General features: G+C 34.6%; 1 protein-coding gene across 4 annotated transcripts in view; it reads left to right on the forward strand.

Annotated features, from left to right (window-relative positions):
* Positions 1–15,278, forward strand: part of kalrna (kalirin RhoGEF kinase a) — a 150,294-nt gene that overhangs the window by 102,765 nt on the left and 32,251 nt on the right. For all 4 annotated transcript variants that reach the window (XM_051959461.1, XM_051959462.1, XM_051959460.1 and 1 more), the window contains 2 exons: positions 1,230–1,308; positions 1,900–2,067. In XM_051959461.1, the coding sequence (XP_051815421.1) occupies positions 1,230–1,308; positions 1,900–2,067 (247 nt within the window). The remainder of the gene's footprint in view (positions 1–1,229; positions 1,309–1,899; positions 2,068–15,278) is intronic.

Consider the following 15,278-nt stretch of genomic DNA (forward strand, 5'->3'; position numbering starts at 1 on the left):
GACAAATCTATAAATCTAAAGTTATGATCTAATGGTTTAAAATAAACTAATGTCTGTTTGTAAAAAGAATAATTAAAAAAAAGATGTTTAATGTGAAAATTATTCACAATTTTTTCTGCTTTTTTTTCAGTTGATTTATTTTCCCCATAAATCAGTGAGTTCAGACTAAATGTTAGCATCCGTTTTTTACAGTGTATTTCTGCTCCGTCTCTTATCTCTGGTGTTCTCAGTTTATTGGAGCTGAAGTGCAGCTCGCTGACGTCAGGCTGAGCTTAAATAAGAGTTAAATAATAACTGTTAAGAAAGAGTTACGACACTCTGAGCTTTTAAGGCTCCGACTGTGGATGACTTTAATCATTAACTCCTAATGATGATAAAAAACTAAACTCTGCAACCTGTCCTCTCACATATGTCAACGTTTACTCAGTTATTATGAAAATGTCTCCTTTTATGTCACTACATTCAGTTTAGTTCATTTATTGTCACAGAGGAGGAAAGAAATCATAAAATATTCACAGTTAAGAAGTTTGAATCACAGAATTTACATTTTTATTTTATTTTCTAAACACTCAACTGATGAATTGATTAGTAAAATTAATTTAATCTTTGTTTTGACCACATTTGTGCCATTTTGGGCACATTTTTAGTCGTTTTATGCAAATTTTACATTATTTTGGACACATTCTGATTCAGTTTGACACATTCTGAACCATTTTGGACACGTTTTTGTCATTTATGACCAAGTCTTTTTTTTGTCCTCAAAATGTCCAAAATTTAAGAAGATTCGACTCAAAATGAGCCACAAATGGTTAGAACCAAAATGGTTCAAAGCATGTCCAAAATAATTTAAAAAATGTCCAAAACAACCAGAAATAAAACCGACGACTAAAACATTCCGACTCTGCTGCTCAATGAGATCAGAAAGTCCTGCTTTAGATCAGTCAGGTGTGGATAATAAACTGCTCTGGACTAAAGGTTCTGCTGGTTCTACTGGTTCTAATGGTTCTTAGTTCTGCTGGTTCTACTGGTTCTAATGGTTCTGCTGGTTAAAAAGAAGCTCAGAGTGTTTTCCGTGTTTTCATGCTGATCTCTGAGGTTCACAGACAGATTCTATTTACGTTGTAAACATTAGAATCTGATCCATGTTGATGTAAATGTGGATAAAACTAGAATGTGAGGGTTCTGTTTGTTCCGTCTGTTTCTAAAACATTTTATTTTTTTTATTCCAGCTCTCTGGAGGCTGTGAACTCACCGTGGTCCTTCAGGACTTTACAGCCGGATGCAGCTCAGAGATGTCCGTCAGTACAGGTCAGTTCAAACTGTATATATAAATATACTGTAGATCTTTAACTATTTCCAGTTTTACAGCCTCTACAGACTGTGTCAGAGTTAAAGCTACATATCTGTAGAACTTCTGTAGAAACACTGCCTGCAGTTCATCCTGGAAACTCTGAATTTTTTCCACCTGACTCTAGAACTCAGCTGAGTCACTGATGGCTTCACGGATGCGTTGAAAATCTTAGAATTTTTAGTTTTTTACAGAATCCAGTTAATCCGAACTGTTTATTTTTGGCAAATTTTTAAATATGACAAAAAGCGATTTTTTTTTTTTTTTTTTTTTTAAATATCACTAATTTAAAGCTTAGATTTAGTTATTTCTCCTGATGGAATCAAACATCACAAATTTCCTCAAAAATCATCTGAAAGCTGAAAATTTTACTTTTTTAAGTTTTTACAGTTTCTTCTTATGATAAATCCTGTAAATTCTGATAATTTTTTTTATAAAACGTCGTCCTGCAGCTGGTTTTGGGTTCAGAGTTAAACTTTTCTACGTTTACCTCTGCTTCTCCCTGTTAAATGATACTCTGGTGTAATTCTGGTGTGTTTGTGATTGTGCAGGTCAGACGGTGGAGCTGCTGGAGCGGCCCAGTGAGCGACCCGGCTGGTGTCTGGTCAGAACCACCGACCGAAACCCGCCTCAGGAAGGACTGGTTCCCAGCTCGGCGCTCTGCGTGTCGCATTCCCGCTCCAGTGTGGAGATGGACTGCTTCTTCGGGTCAGGAAAAGGTAAGAACAGCTCTTTGTCCGGTTCTGATCGGCTCTAGAAGTTCTGTACGGACGTAAGAAATGGACGAGAAGGTTTCCTCCACTCAGAGCATTTCGTTCTTCACTCAGAAACTCACACATGACGACGTTTCAGAGGAAAATCTGTTGGTCCAAAGTACAAAGTTCTGACAGTTAAAAGCTGCAGAGGTTTTATTTCAGCCTTTATGTAGAACAAAAACCAGCTGTTAGACTCCAGAATGACCTGAAACTTATTACTACGACTGAAAATCACTTGGAACTTTTGCCAAATTCTTAAAATAGGCCCAAAATAATTCAAATTGGGTCCAAAATGACAGAAATATGATGCAGAATGCCTTCAAACATGTTCAGATTTACTGAAAACCTCTCCTGAAAACTTCTCCAAAGTGACTCAAAAGGTCCAAAATGTTTGTAAAATTATCTAAAAATGTTTAAAATTTGTCCAAAATGACCCAAATATTATGTGGAGTGACGGGAACACTGTTTAAAATTACTCTAAATGTCTCCAGAATTACTTAAATTGTCCAAAATGTTTCTAAAATATGTTCAGAATCAGCCGCAAATTACTTGTGTCCAAAATTACACAAATGTTATGCAGAATGACTTGAAATGTGTAAAAATTTCTGAAAGATTTGTCCATGCTGACTCAAAATATGTCCAGATCAGTGAAAGTATCTCTAAAACCAGTTAAAATACGTTTAAAATCAGTCAAAATATGTTTAAAACTAGTTAAAATATGTCTAAAGTCAGTCAAAATATGCCTAAAATGAGTCAAATACGTCTAAAATGGGTCAAAATGTTTCTAAAAATGTTTAGAATTTGCCCCAAATGATACAAATATGATGTAGAGTGACCTGAACAATGTTTAAAATAGCTTAAATTAAATATTTCAACAATCTCAGATGATCAGATGAAATAAATCCTTCAGTTCTTCTGTTTATTCAGCTGACAGCAACGTTGATCTGTGTCGCCCCCTGGTGTTCAAACAGGAACATTACAGTCTGGGTTAAACCTGATAGTTAATTTTCAGTGTTCAACGTGTTTATCTGCATGAATTATTCAAAAAATCAAGGATTTTTAAAGATGGAGTTAACTGAAGGGAACCAAACGTCCTGATAAAGATGTTTGATGAAGTTGTGGAAAGTCTAAAGATTCTTAAAAAATTGATTAGTTGTCTCTAAAACCTCCGGTATTTTCAGCTTTAAAACATGATTTTTGCTTGTTTTGGGGTTTTTGGGGTCGTTTTAATAAAATCAGGACCTTTTTGGTATAGATTCCAGAAGTCCAGCAGGTGGCGCCATTGAGCTGCATGAACACGTTCAGCTGCACTTCAGAGACAGAAATGTAAAACTCTGACCTGCAGCTCAAAGATAGAAACCGTTTTTATGTTCTCCATGTTACTTTTAAAGGAAATAACATGTAAAAAGCAGACAGATCCTGCTGGTCCTCCTCATTTACACTGATGTTATCCCAGCTGTGCACGACGCTGCAAGTCAACAAAACTACGAAAAGATGCCCACAATGATCCAAATCTCATCAAAAAGTACCCAAAAGTAGTCCAAAATGACTAAAACTTCCTAAAATATGACAAAAACGTGTCAAGAGTTTTGGGGGAAATTGTCCAAAATGACCAAAGTATCTAAAATTAGTTTCAAAATGCATAAAATTTTAGTCCAAAACAACTAAAATGTTCTCAAAATGACTCCACACTAGTCCAGAACATTAAAATTCTGTCCTTCTCCCAGCTGTGCACGTTGTTGCAAGTAAAGATAACTACAAAAAAAGGTCCAAAATGACTCAAATCTTGAGCGAAATTTATCCAAAATTAGTCCAAAATTACATAGAACTTGTCCAAAATGCATAAACAACTGTCCAAAAGGACTCAGAATTAGGCAAAGACATGCAAACCATGCCAGCAGAAGAAAGAAGGTGCAAAAATGACGTCTTTGGGTTCAATGTCCTGCTTCAGCTGTACTCATCAGAAACAGTCCAAAGTGGCTAAGACTCATCTAAAATGCCTGCAGTGTCCCAAAAATGAGGTGAAATTCATCCAAAATGTCCCAAGTTTATCCAAAATTAGTCCAAAATGATGGAAAAAAGTCTAAATTTGGTCAAATGTGTCCAAAATAAAGCAGACAATTTGTCCAAAACAGCTCAGATTGTGTCCTTACTGACTGCAATATTCTCAAAATGATTCAAAATTAGTCGAAAATGACAAAAAAAAACATGGCAAAAATGACTTAAACTGATGTAGAATTCAAAAAAGGTGCCTAAAATGTGTCAAGAATTGAGTGGCATTCGTTTAAAATGACTCAAGTTTATCTGAAACTTGTCCAAATTGCATAAAAATGTTTCTAAAATGACATAAATCCTGTCAAGAACGACCCAAAAATAATCCAAAGTTACTAAAACTCATCTAAAACTCTGAAAGTTTATCTAAAATGTATCCAAAATTAGATGAAATCTCTTCAAAATGACCCAAGTTCATCCAAAATTAGTCCAAAGTGGCTACAACTTTTACAAAATGCATAAAAATTGTCCAAAATGATTCAAATTGTGTCCTTAATGACTAAACATAAGTCCAAAGCTCATCTAAATTCCTGTGAGACGCCTAAAATGTGTCAAACGTTTGGATAAATCCGTCCAAAGATACCTAAGTTTATCCAAAATGAGTCTAAAATGACTAAAACTTGTCAAAAATATATTTGTATATGTCCAAAATTTCTAAAATTTGTCTAAAATTACATCAAAAATTAGGTGAAAATTGTCCAGAGTTTTTCCTAAATGAGTCTAAAACGCGGCACACCAGAAGTCCTCCTAATAAACTGACCCGGTTTCCTCTCAGAGTGCATTATGGGAGTTTTTTTAAGCGTTCTGCTTCCAAACTTTTCGCTCTCAGCTGTAAACTCTGGCGTCTGTTCACACACCGTCCCAGTGTTCCATCAGCTGATTTTCCTGATGCCACAGCAGAGTTTCCGGCTGTTTCTCTGAACAGACGGAGTCTTTGTTCGTCCGTGGAGCGATGCAAATCACACAACGGAGGGAAGTCCTCAGAGTTTCCTCCTCAAACTCATGTTTCTCTGCAGCACAAAAACTCACTTTACTGCTGCGACAAACGACAAGAAAAAGGAAAAAACGTCGAAGCAAAGGAAGCTAATTAGCTTTAGCGCTAAAGAAAGTGACACCAAAGTGGAGGCAAATAATGAACCAGTCTGAATTCTCCTCTAAAGTTAACAGAATAAAGGCGTTTATCACTGAAATGAGGACAAGATGAGTGACTTCATTTGGTTTTATTTATTTTAGCACCAATTCACAACATGGAACAAACGATCAGACCACTGCTGCTTTCTTCAGTTTCTTGTTCATTTTAATGCCTGGTACCACTAAAGGTTTACTACCTGAAGAATACAATGAAAAAGACAAAAAAAGCAGCTGATTCCATCATACTTTATGTCCTCTTTGACCTGCTTCAGCTTCATTGTATTCCAGGGTAAATGAGAGAACATTTCAAAGGTCTAGAGTGGTTTCCTGCTGACAGACGGAAAAGAAAACATGGAATCCTAGAAGCTGTTTGTGGCAGAACAATGCTACTGATGGATACTGGTTACTATCAAGAAAACCATGAAAAATGTCTGATATCAGCTCTGAAATTAAACTCTCATGAGGTATTTTAGTTGTTATCATTATATGTGTCCAAACTAATGAACCTTTAGTGGTACCATTAAAATGAACAAGAAATAAAAAAAAACAAGGTGGTCTACTGTAATCATTTATTCCAGGACTGTATTTCATAACAAATTTGAAACCAAAAAAAACCCAAATCTTAAGTTTCCTGAACCTAAAACCTCCTGGGCTCAGGTAGACCGGCCATCTGCCTTCAGAGAATAAAGTGCAAACATTGGAGACTTTCCAGGATAAACAGTTTGGACCAGAGAACAACCTGAAGCTGTGAACTTCCTGAAGTCCTGTTTGGATGCTAGAAATGCTGGATGAGGGGGATGCTGATTAGAAAACAAAAGCAAACGAGCTGGAGGCGACCTGAAAGCTAAAATAAGTCAACCAGGAGCAGCATGAAGCTACAGGACAGGTTCCATGTAACAGAAGGCTGGATGTGGATGAAGTAAAGAGTCCTGAATGGTTCACAGTGAGCCTCTGTGTTGTCTTGTGACTGCTGGATAAAGTAGGTCTCCTTGTCCTCTAAAGACTCTGAAGGGAAAATCAGTCACTGTGAAGCTTTAAAGTCGCTAAAACACAAGAAGCTTCCGTCGTCCTTCAGAAACAAAAACAGTCCTGCAGAAGGTGTCTGCAATGTTTAAAAACTGCTGGTCTAAAGTGAGCTTAATTCATCCATTATTGGTCCAGAATGATTCAAAACTTTCCTGGAAATTACTCAAAATTAGTCAAAAAAGCTTCAAACATGATCTGAAATCACTAAAATTTAATTCTAAATCACTTCAACTTGTCAAGAGTTCTCCAAAATCACTCTGAAGGATTCTGAATGTGTCCAAAATGACTAAAACATGTCTAATGTCATCTAGTAGTCCAGAATGAGGAGAACTTTGTCCAAAATTGTCCAAAATGTCTCAAAACTTGAATCAAAGTGCTTAAAAATGGGTCTAAAATGTGTAAATTGCTTAAAAATGTCTAAAACCTGTCAAAAGCACTTCTATAATCAATCAAAACGTGTCTAAAATGAACCAAAACACTTCCAGAGTTAGATGAATGTAGCCCAAAATAACCTGCAGAAATGATTCAGAATGTTCTCAACTTGTAGAAAACGGTTTCAGTTTGTCTGAAAACACTCTGTATGAACAAAATGACTCCAAATGACAGAAGTCTGTGTAGAAATGAGTCCAGAATGACTAAAACTGGTCTAAACCCATTCAAAACTCGTCTAAAATGAACCAGAATGTGCCCAGCGTTCCTCAGAAGTCTGTAAACAACCAGAGTAAAGTTGTTTGTTCAGACGTGGGATCTGCAGCTGCTTCTGACAAACTGGGACACTGCAGAGAACCTGGATCTGGGCTGAACACATCATGTGATGCTTTACCTGCTGCTGCAGCATCACACCTTCAGGTCAACAGGAAATACCAAAATAAAAGACTGGAACAGACTCCAGTTTTCAAAATAAAACGTCTTCATAGATGTTTATAAAGAAGCTTCTGATTTAATTCACCAGAAAATGTGAAACCTTAATAAAAAAAACAGTAAAACATTATAAATGACTGTGAGTTAAATAAAATAACTAGTCTTACACTGCACAAAGAAATAGTTAAATATTTTGTAAAAATCTGACAGAAAAATTCATTAAAAACATTAAAATATTGGCATGTAAGAGACTTTTAAAAATACAAATATCTGATTTAAATACTTTAAAAATAGTGTAAATTTATGGCCACATGTTATAAAAAATCACATTTATTAAATACAGATTTTTAATGTGGCCATTATTTACAGTTTTGTCCCTTTTAGTTCTTTTTTTCACATTTTACTCATATCTAGGAAAATGAAAGAAAAAACATTAATTTACAAAAAATATCTATTACAATGAAATGACAGTAAATATTGTAAATAGATAAAATTAGCTATCAAAATTAAATAATAAAAGTAAATTTGGTTTTAAAATATATAAATACCCTGTTAAAATGAAACAATAACAGTAAGTTTTGTAAAAAAAAAAACGTAATAAAATGAAATATTGACAGTAAATTTGAATACAAATTTTAAAATAATTATTTAAAAAATATTTTAAAATCTGTTAAACTGAAAAAATGTTAACAGTATTTTTATTTAAAAATAAATAAGCATCCATAAAAATATCTATTAAAATAAATTAATTTTGACAGTGAATTTGGTTAAAACATGTAAAATTAAAATATATAAAAAATATGTATTATTGTCATTATATTAACAATAAGTCTGACTGTAAATCTATAGAAAAATATCTTTTAAAATTAAATCATAGTAAATTTGGGTAAAAAATATTTTTATTTAAAACTACAAATATCTGTTAAAATGAAATATTAACAATAAATCTGATTTTTATATAAAATAAAAACATCGATAAAAATATTTATTAAAATGAAATATTTACAGTAAATCTGGTTTTAAAAAATGTAAAAATAAAATTAAAAAACGATCAAAACCTCTATTAAAATGAAAAATATTAACAGTAAATTTAGTAAAACTATTTTTACAGTGTAACACTTCTGTGCTGTTAAAGTTCAGTGTGTGTGTGTCCGTCCTTGTCAGTGTGTGGGTGTGTGTCTCAGTGTGTGTGTTAGGCTCCGCCCCCTCCTCCTCCTCATTCGCTGCTCCTCTCTGACTCTCACTATTTGGGACCTGAAGCTCTCTCTGTGCACACGCTCAGTCCGCTCCGCTGGTGTGTGTGTTTATGATGTGTGTGTTTATGATGTGTGTGTGAGGAGATGAAGCGAGGTCGGCGTTGTTGTGGTTGGATTCTGTCTCGATGCTGCTGCTGCTGCTACACAACAGGTGGGAAAACAACAACACACACACACACACACACACATGCTGGTGGTGGTGGTGTGTGTTAGTCTGTGTGTGTTTATCTGAGGAATGAAGTAGAACAGGTTTGTAAAAGCTGAATGAAGCAGGTGGAGTCGTTGTTGTGTAACTTGGAGACGGTGAATCACACACTGACACACACACAGACTCACACACAGACAGTTCCTTTGTATTTCTGGAGAATCCAGTGTTGCATTCACTAACCATTCTCTGTACAGTTCAGTCAGCTGGGTGTCTGTGTGTCTGTTAGTGTGTTACTGTGTGTGTGTGTGTGTGTGTGTGTCTGTTACTGTGTGTGTGTGTGTGTGTGTGTGTGTGTGTGTGTGTGTGTGTGTGTGTTGTAGGTGATGACTGATCATTGTAAAAACATGTTTGTGGGAATGTGTGTGTAATTGTGTGGCTTTCCTGCCTGCAGACAGACGCTGCTTCAGTTCACCGTTTAGAACCGTTCTGATGAGCCTCAGTGTTGATTTTATTACTGGGTCAACAACGAGGCTGGAAGTATTTGTCCCAAAGTCTAAAGAGTGCGAGAAATACTGTCAGAAATGACTAAAAATGAGGAAAACTCTTCAAGAAAGAATCTAAAGTAACTCAGATTTGTTCTGAATGATGAAAACTTGTTCAAAATCATTCAAAACTTGTCTAGAATAAAATTAAACATGTCTAGAAATAAGTTGTCCAAAATGACTCAAATTTGTCCAACGTGAGCGAAACTTTAAGAAAGGCTCAAAAAGTTGTTTCAAATTATTTTCTCAAATGACTGAAACTTGTCCGAAATTAATCAAAACTTGACTGGAATGAATAAAACATGTCCACAATTAAGGAAAAGTTGTCCAAAGTGGCATAAAAATTCTCCACGTGGCTCAAAATTAGTCTAAAATGACTAAAACTGGTCCAAAGTCATTCAAAACTTATCTAAAATAAAATTAAACATGTTCAGAATTAAGCAAAAATGAGTTCATTTTGTACAAAAAGCTCAAAGATTCGTCTGAAATTACTCAAAATTAGTCCAAAATGAGTAAAACTTGTCTAAAATGAATGAAACATGTCCAGAATTAAACAAAAGTTGTTCAAAATAAGTAAAAATGTGCTCATAATGACTCCAAGTTTGTTTTAAATGACTAAAACTAGTCCAAAACTATTTGAAACTTGTCTAAAATGAAATGAAACATGTCCAGAGTTAAGCAAAAGCTGTCCCAAATGATGCAAAATGTGCTCATAATGACTCAAATTAGTCCAAAATGACTAAAACTTGTCCAAAATCATTCATAATTGGTCTATAATGATTCCAAATGTGTCCAGAATTAAGCATTACTTGTCCAAAATAACCCCAAATGATTCAAAATGACTCAAATTACTCAGAATTAGTCCAAAATGATGCAAATGTTGTCAATAATTACTACAAAATGAGTCCAAAATGACTAAAACTAATCTAAAATTTGTATCAAATTGTCTAAAAGCTGTTCAAAATGGTGTAAATTCATCCAAAATTAGTCCCAAATAACTGAAACTTGTCTAAAATCATTCCAAACTGGTCTAAAATGAAATAATATATGTACAGAATTGAGCAGAAGTTGTCCAAAATGCCTCAAACTTGTAGAAAAGATTTAAAGTTTAGTCTGAAATGACAGAAAGTTGCCTGAAACTATTAAAAACTTTCTAAAATGAATTAAAACATGTTCGGAATTAAGCAAAAGTTGTTCAAAATGACTAAAACTTCTATAAAAGGCTCCAAAATCAGTGTGAAATGACTAAACATCTGTCCCGATTCATTCCAAATGTGTCCAAAATGAAATGAACATGTCCAGAAATGACTAAAGTATTCTTTTATATTTAAATCCAGTAAAACTTTTACCAGATATTAACTGTACTTTAACTAAAAAAACAAACAAAAAACTGTACTTTAACTAAACAAGAAGAATCTGGAAAATTGACTGTAAATGGTTTAAAAAGTGCAACGTTTAGGATGTAGATTCCTAAAAATGTTAAAGTAACAGGAAGGTGTGTGTTCAGTTCATTTATTAAAGGTCAGTTTGAGTTTCAGTCATTTTTGGACAATTTCTTCATCATTTTGGGCTAATTTTCAGTCATTTTTGATCAAATTTGTGTAATTTTGGATCCATTTTTAGTCATTTTAGACAAATTTTCAGAAATTTTTGATCAAATTTGTGTAATTGTAGACACATTTTTAGTCATTTTGTACAAATGTTTGCGTTATTCTGACATTTTAAATGGTTGTGGACTCATTTCAGTCATTCTGAACTCTGTGTGTTTCTTTGAGTCCTCCTGAGCTCCACACAGATGTTTTAGTCTCAGTGTCTCTCAGGTTTCATCCTGATGTTCCAGATGTGGCTCCATGGAGGACTGTTGTTGATTATGGGATGTTCAGGAGGTGTAACTGCAGAGTTTTAGTCCTTTCTGTTTATCTGAAGGAGGCGATCAGCTGATCTTTATCAGTTAAAAGTTAACCGCTGCTCTGGACTTTGGTCCTCAGACTGGCTTCACTGGTTTCACTGGTTTTAATGGATTCATTTGTTCCTGACTGCAGATATCTGAACACTGTGACAAATATTTAAAGAACCTGTTAATAATTCAGCTGTAGGACAAACTGCAGGTCATTTCAAACACTCTTAGAGGTGTTTTGGCCTTTATTTTATTTGTTTTATTTATTTTGGACAGACTGTTGTCATTTTTAAATCCTTTTGACTCCATTTTCAGGCATTTTGGATCAACTTTTGTCTTTTTAGACACTTTGAGTCGTTTTAGATCCTCAGTCTGTTTGGACGAGTTTTAGCCATTCTGAACATGTTTTGATCAAACTTTAGGACATTTTTAACATTTTCTCATCATTTAGACACTTTTTGACCAAGTTTAGGGACGTTTTAAGTTATTTTAGACAGACTGTCATTTTTGGATCAGCTTTGATCATTTTGGACACTGACTGACTGATAACAAACGTTGGTCATTATGGACACATTTTGAGCAGACTTTGACTCTTTTTGGACACATTTTTGTCAGTATGGACAAACTTTAGGTCATTTTCGACATTTTCTTGTCATTTTAGGCTCTTTTTGTGGCTTCTTGGACAAGTTCCAAAGTATTTTAAACAGATTGTTGGAACTTTTGAGAACTTTTGACTCTTTTCAAACCAATTTTCAGTCCTTGTGGAGAGTTTTCAAGCCAAGTTTTTAGTAGTTCTGGACGCTTTGTGATGAACTTTTAATGAATTTTGCTCATTCTGGACATATTTTGGACTTTTTGGACATTTTTTGTCAGTTTGCACAAAATTTGACTCATTTCTAAGAAGTTTTAGGCTCATTTTGGAGCTGTCAGGTCTTTTTGGAAGAATTTCTAACTATTTTATCCAGATTAATGTCATTATTGAAACCTGACACATTTCATGCCCTTTTCAGTCATTGTGGTCAATTTTTGAACCAACTTTTAATTATTTTGGATCAGTTGTTACATTTTAGACACTTTATAAAGTCTGCAAAGATTGTTTTCAATCAGAAAAGTTCAAGAAATTGAAGAAAATATTCACATTTCAGAAGCAGGACTCTTCCCAGTCTTTTATTTTGGAAAATGGCACAGATAGAATAATCAACAGACCATAAACAAAACCTGTTTAATGTTGGGTTTAAATTTAAACTGCGGTTATTATTTCTCAAGATTTGTGTAATTTTAATCATGTCATTTTGGACAATTTTTTTAGTTGTTTTTGGACATTTTGAACAATTCTGGTGATGTTTGAGTATTTAGACTAATTTTTAATTATTTTAGACACATTTTCTGTCATTTGGGACGCATGTTTGAGTTATTTTGAACATTTTTAATAATTCTGGATGAGTTTTAGTCATTTTGGATTCATTTTCAGTCATTTCTTATTAAATTTGTCTCATTTTTAGACATATTTTGTGTGATGTTGGACTGATTTTTGGTCATTTTTCAGCAAATGTTTAAGAAAATGTCATAAACAGGTTAATCTACACACCATAGACAAGAGCGGTTTAATGCTAGATTTAAACTGTGGTTGTTTCAGGATAGTTGCTGCTAATATTTTTAATGTATGTCTGATTGTGGTCAGGTTTTTTTCCACTGCATAATTCTTTGACTCATGAACGTTTAGCCTGGAGGTTTGTGGATGAAATGTGGGTTTGTTTGTGATTAAATGCAGAGAAGCTTCATGATCAGCAGCAGCTCCACCCTTCAGCAGAATCCAGACTCAATCATTTCCATCCTCAGTCAGAACAAAAAGACCTGCATCAGCAAACGGCAACAACTGAAGAGCTGCAGACAGAGTTCCTCACAGCCGCTTTTAGTTTCTGTTGGTGGAAAACATTCGACTTCCTAAAAATCCTGCTTCTGAACTCAGAGATTCATAAGAAACAAACAAAAAACTGTGAACAAAAGAAGCAACAGATTAGAATTAGATATTGTAATATTCTTTTTCAAAAATGTGACAATAACTGCAAATATCTGCAAAATAATATTTTTTAGCTGTTTTTAGTTCTGTTGCTGCCATTTGCCATTGTTCCCCAAACGTCTCATGAACTTTGGTTGATGGTGCAATTTACAGATGTTCCCTAAAAGCCTCATAGTCATCAGTAGAACCTGCAGTTTCCAGATGTTCCTTGAATGCCTCACAGTTCTCAGTAGATGATGCAGTTAAAAGAAAAGTTCCCAAATCCCTCAGATATATTGATAGACATTGTAATTTACTGGTGTTCCCTAAATGCCCCACAGTCAACAGTAGATGCTGAAGTTTACGATGTTCCCTAAACACCTCACATATACATTGGATATTATAATTTCCACATATTCCCTAAATGCCTCACAGTTACAGTAGATGCTGTGATTCAGGGGCTCGACACACAGGAAGCGACAACAGTTGCGCTCCATTCATTTTCTATGGCTGCTGTGCGACGAGACGAACATCGCTTTCCCCCCTCCCAACAACGCGACGGCGACATTCGTGCATGTGAAATTTTGCGCGCGTTCACGTAGACGTGCACCCGCTGGGTTGTGACGCGATACAAGAAAGTTGAAAAATGTTCAACTTTTGTCGCTGTCGCCTGGAGCTTCAACCAATCAGCGAGGGTTTCACTCACTGACCAATGAGCTTACAGCATGTTACACAGTGCAGTCTGCTCCTATACATTAATGGTCTGCTTTGGAAAAAAGTTCTGAGCTCAGGCGATTTTTCTGGATCTTTTTGAGATCTGGCATCAAATGGTGGTATTCTCCATGCTCTTTCCTAGTTTGCAATATGGCATGGACCCAGGGTCGCTTCTTTCTTTTATAAGCCAATGTCAAGAGTAAAATTTTGGCTAAATCAAGCAATATCTTCTGGCTCATCATCTTTATGCTTTTCTGTCATGAAACTCTTTGAAAACCTTAAAAAAATCCCTCCAATTTCACAGCCAATCAGAAGTGAGGGAGACGAGCTATCTGTGCTTTAGCACAGCGCGCCGTGTGTCGCCGTCGTCTACCGTTGCCAAGTATCGTGCACCGTGTGTTGAATTTATCTCCTGTTGATTGACTTTCGCATTCCCCCCTCAACTGTCGCTCCCCTTGTCAAGCCCCGAAGACATGTTCCCTAAATGCCTCAGTCACCAGTAGGTAATGCAGTTTCCAGATGTGAATCTAAAGAGTTCCAGGTGATTTTAATGCTTTAAATCCATTAATCTAAAGAGTTCCAGGTGATTTTAATGCTTTAAATCCATGAATCTAAAGAGTTCCAGGTAATTTTAATACTTTAAATCCATGAATCTAAAGAATTCCAGGTGATTTTAATGCTTTAAATCCATGAATCTAAAGAGTTCCAGGTGATTTTAATGCTTTAAATCCATGAATCTAAAGAGTTCCAGGTGATTTTAATGCTTTAAATCCATGAATCTAAAGAGTTCCAGGTAATTTTAATACTTTAAATCCATGAATCTAAAGAGTTCCAGGTAATTTTAATACTTTAAATCCATGAATCTAAAGAGTTCCAGGTGATTTTAATACTTTAAATCCATAAATCTAAAGAGTTCCAGGTGATTTTAATACTTTAAATCCATGAATCTAAAGAGTTCCAGGTGATTTTAATACTTTAAATCCATGAATCTAAAGAGTTCCAGGTAATTTTAATACTTTAAATCCATGAATCTAAAGAGTTCCAGGTGATTTTAATGCTTTAAATCCATGAATCTAAAGAGTTCCAGGTGATTTTAATGCTTTAAATCCATGAATCTAAAGAGTTCCAGGTGATTTTAATACTTTAAATCCATGAATCTAAAGAGTTCCAGGTAATTTTAATACTTTAAATCCATGAATCTAAAGAGTTCCAGGTGATTTTAATACTTTAAATCCATGAATCTAAAGAGTTCCAGGTGATTTTAATACTTTAAATCCATGAATCTAAAGAGTTCCAGGTGATTTTAATACTTTAAATCCATGAATCTAAAGAGTTCCAGGTAATTTTAATACTTTAAATCCATGAATCTAAAGAATTCCAGGTGATTTTAATACTTTAAATCCATGAATCTAAAGAGTTCCAGGTGATTTTAATACTTTAAATCCATAAATCTAAAGAGTTCCAGGTGATTTTAATACTTTAAATCCATGAATCTAAAGAGTTCCAGGTAATTTTAATACTTTAAATCCATGAATCTAAAGAGTTCCAG

Source organism: Acanthochromis polyacanthus, chromosome 14 (genome assembly GCF_021347895.1).
Source record: "Acanthochromis polyacanthus isolate Apoly-LR-REF ecotype Palm Island chromosome 14, KAUST_Apoly_ChrSc, whole genome shotgun sequence".
NCBI lineage: Eukaryota > Metazoa > Chordata > Actinopteri > Pomacentridae > Acanthochromis > Acanthochromis polyacanthus.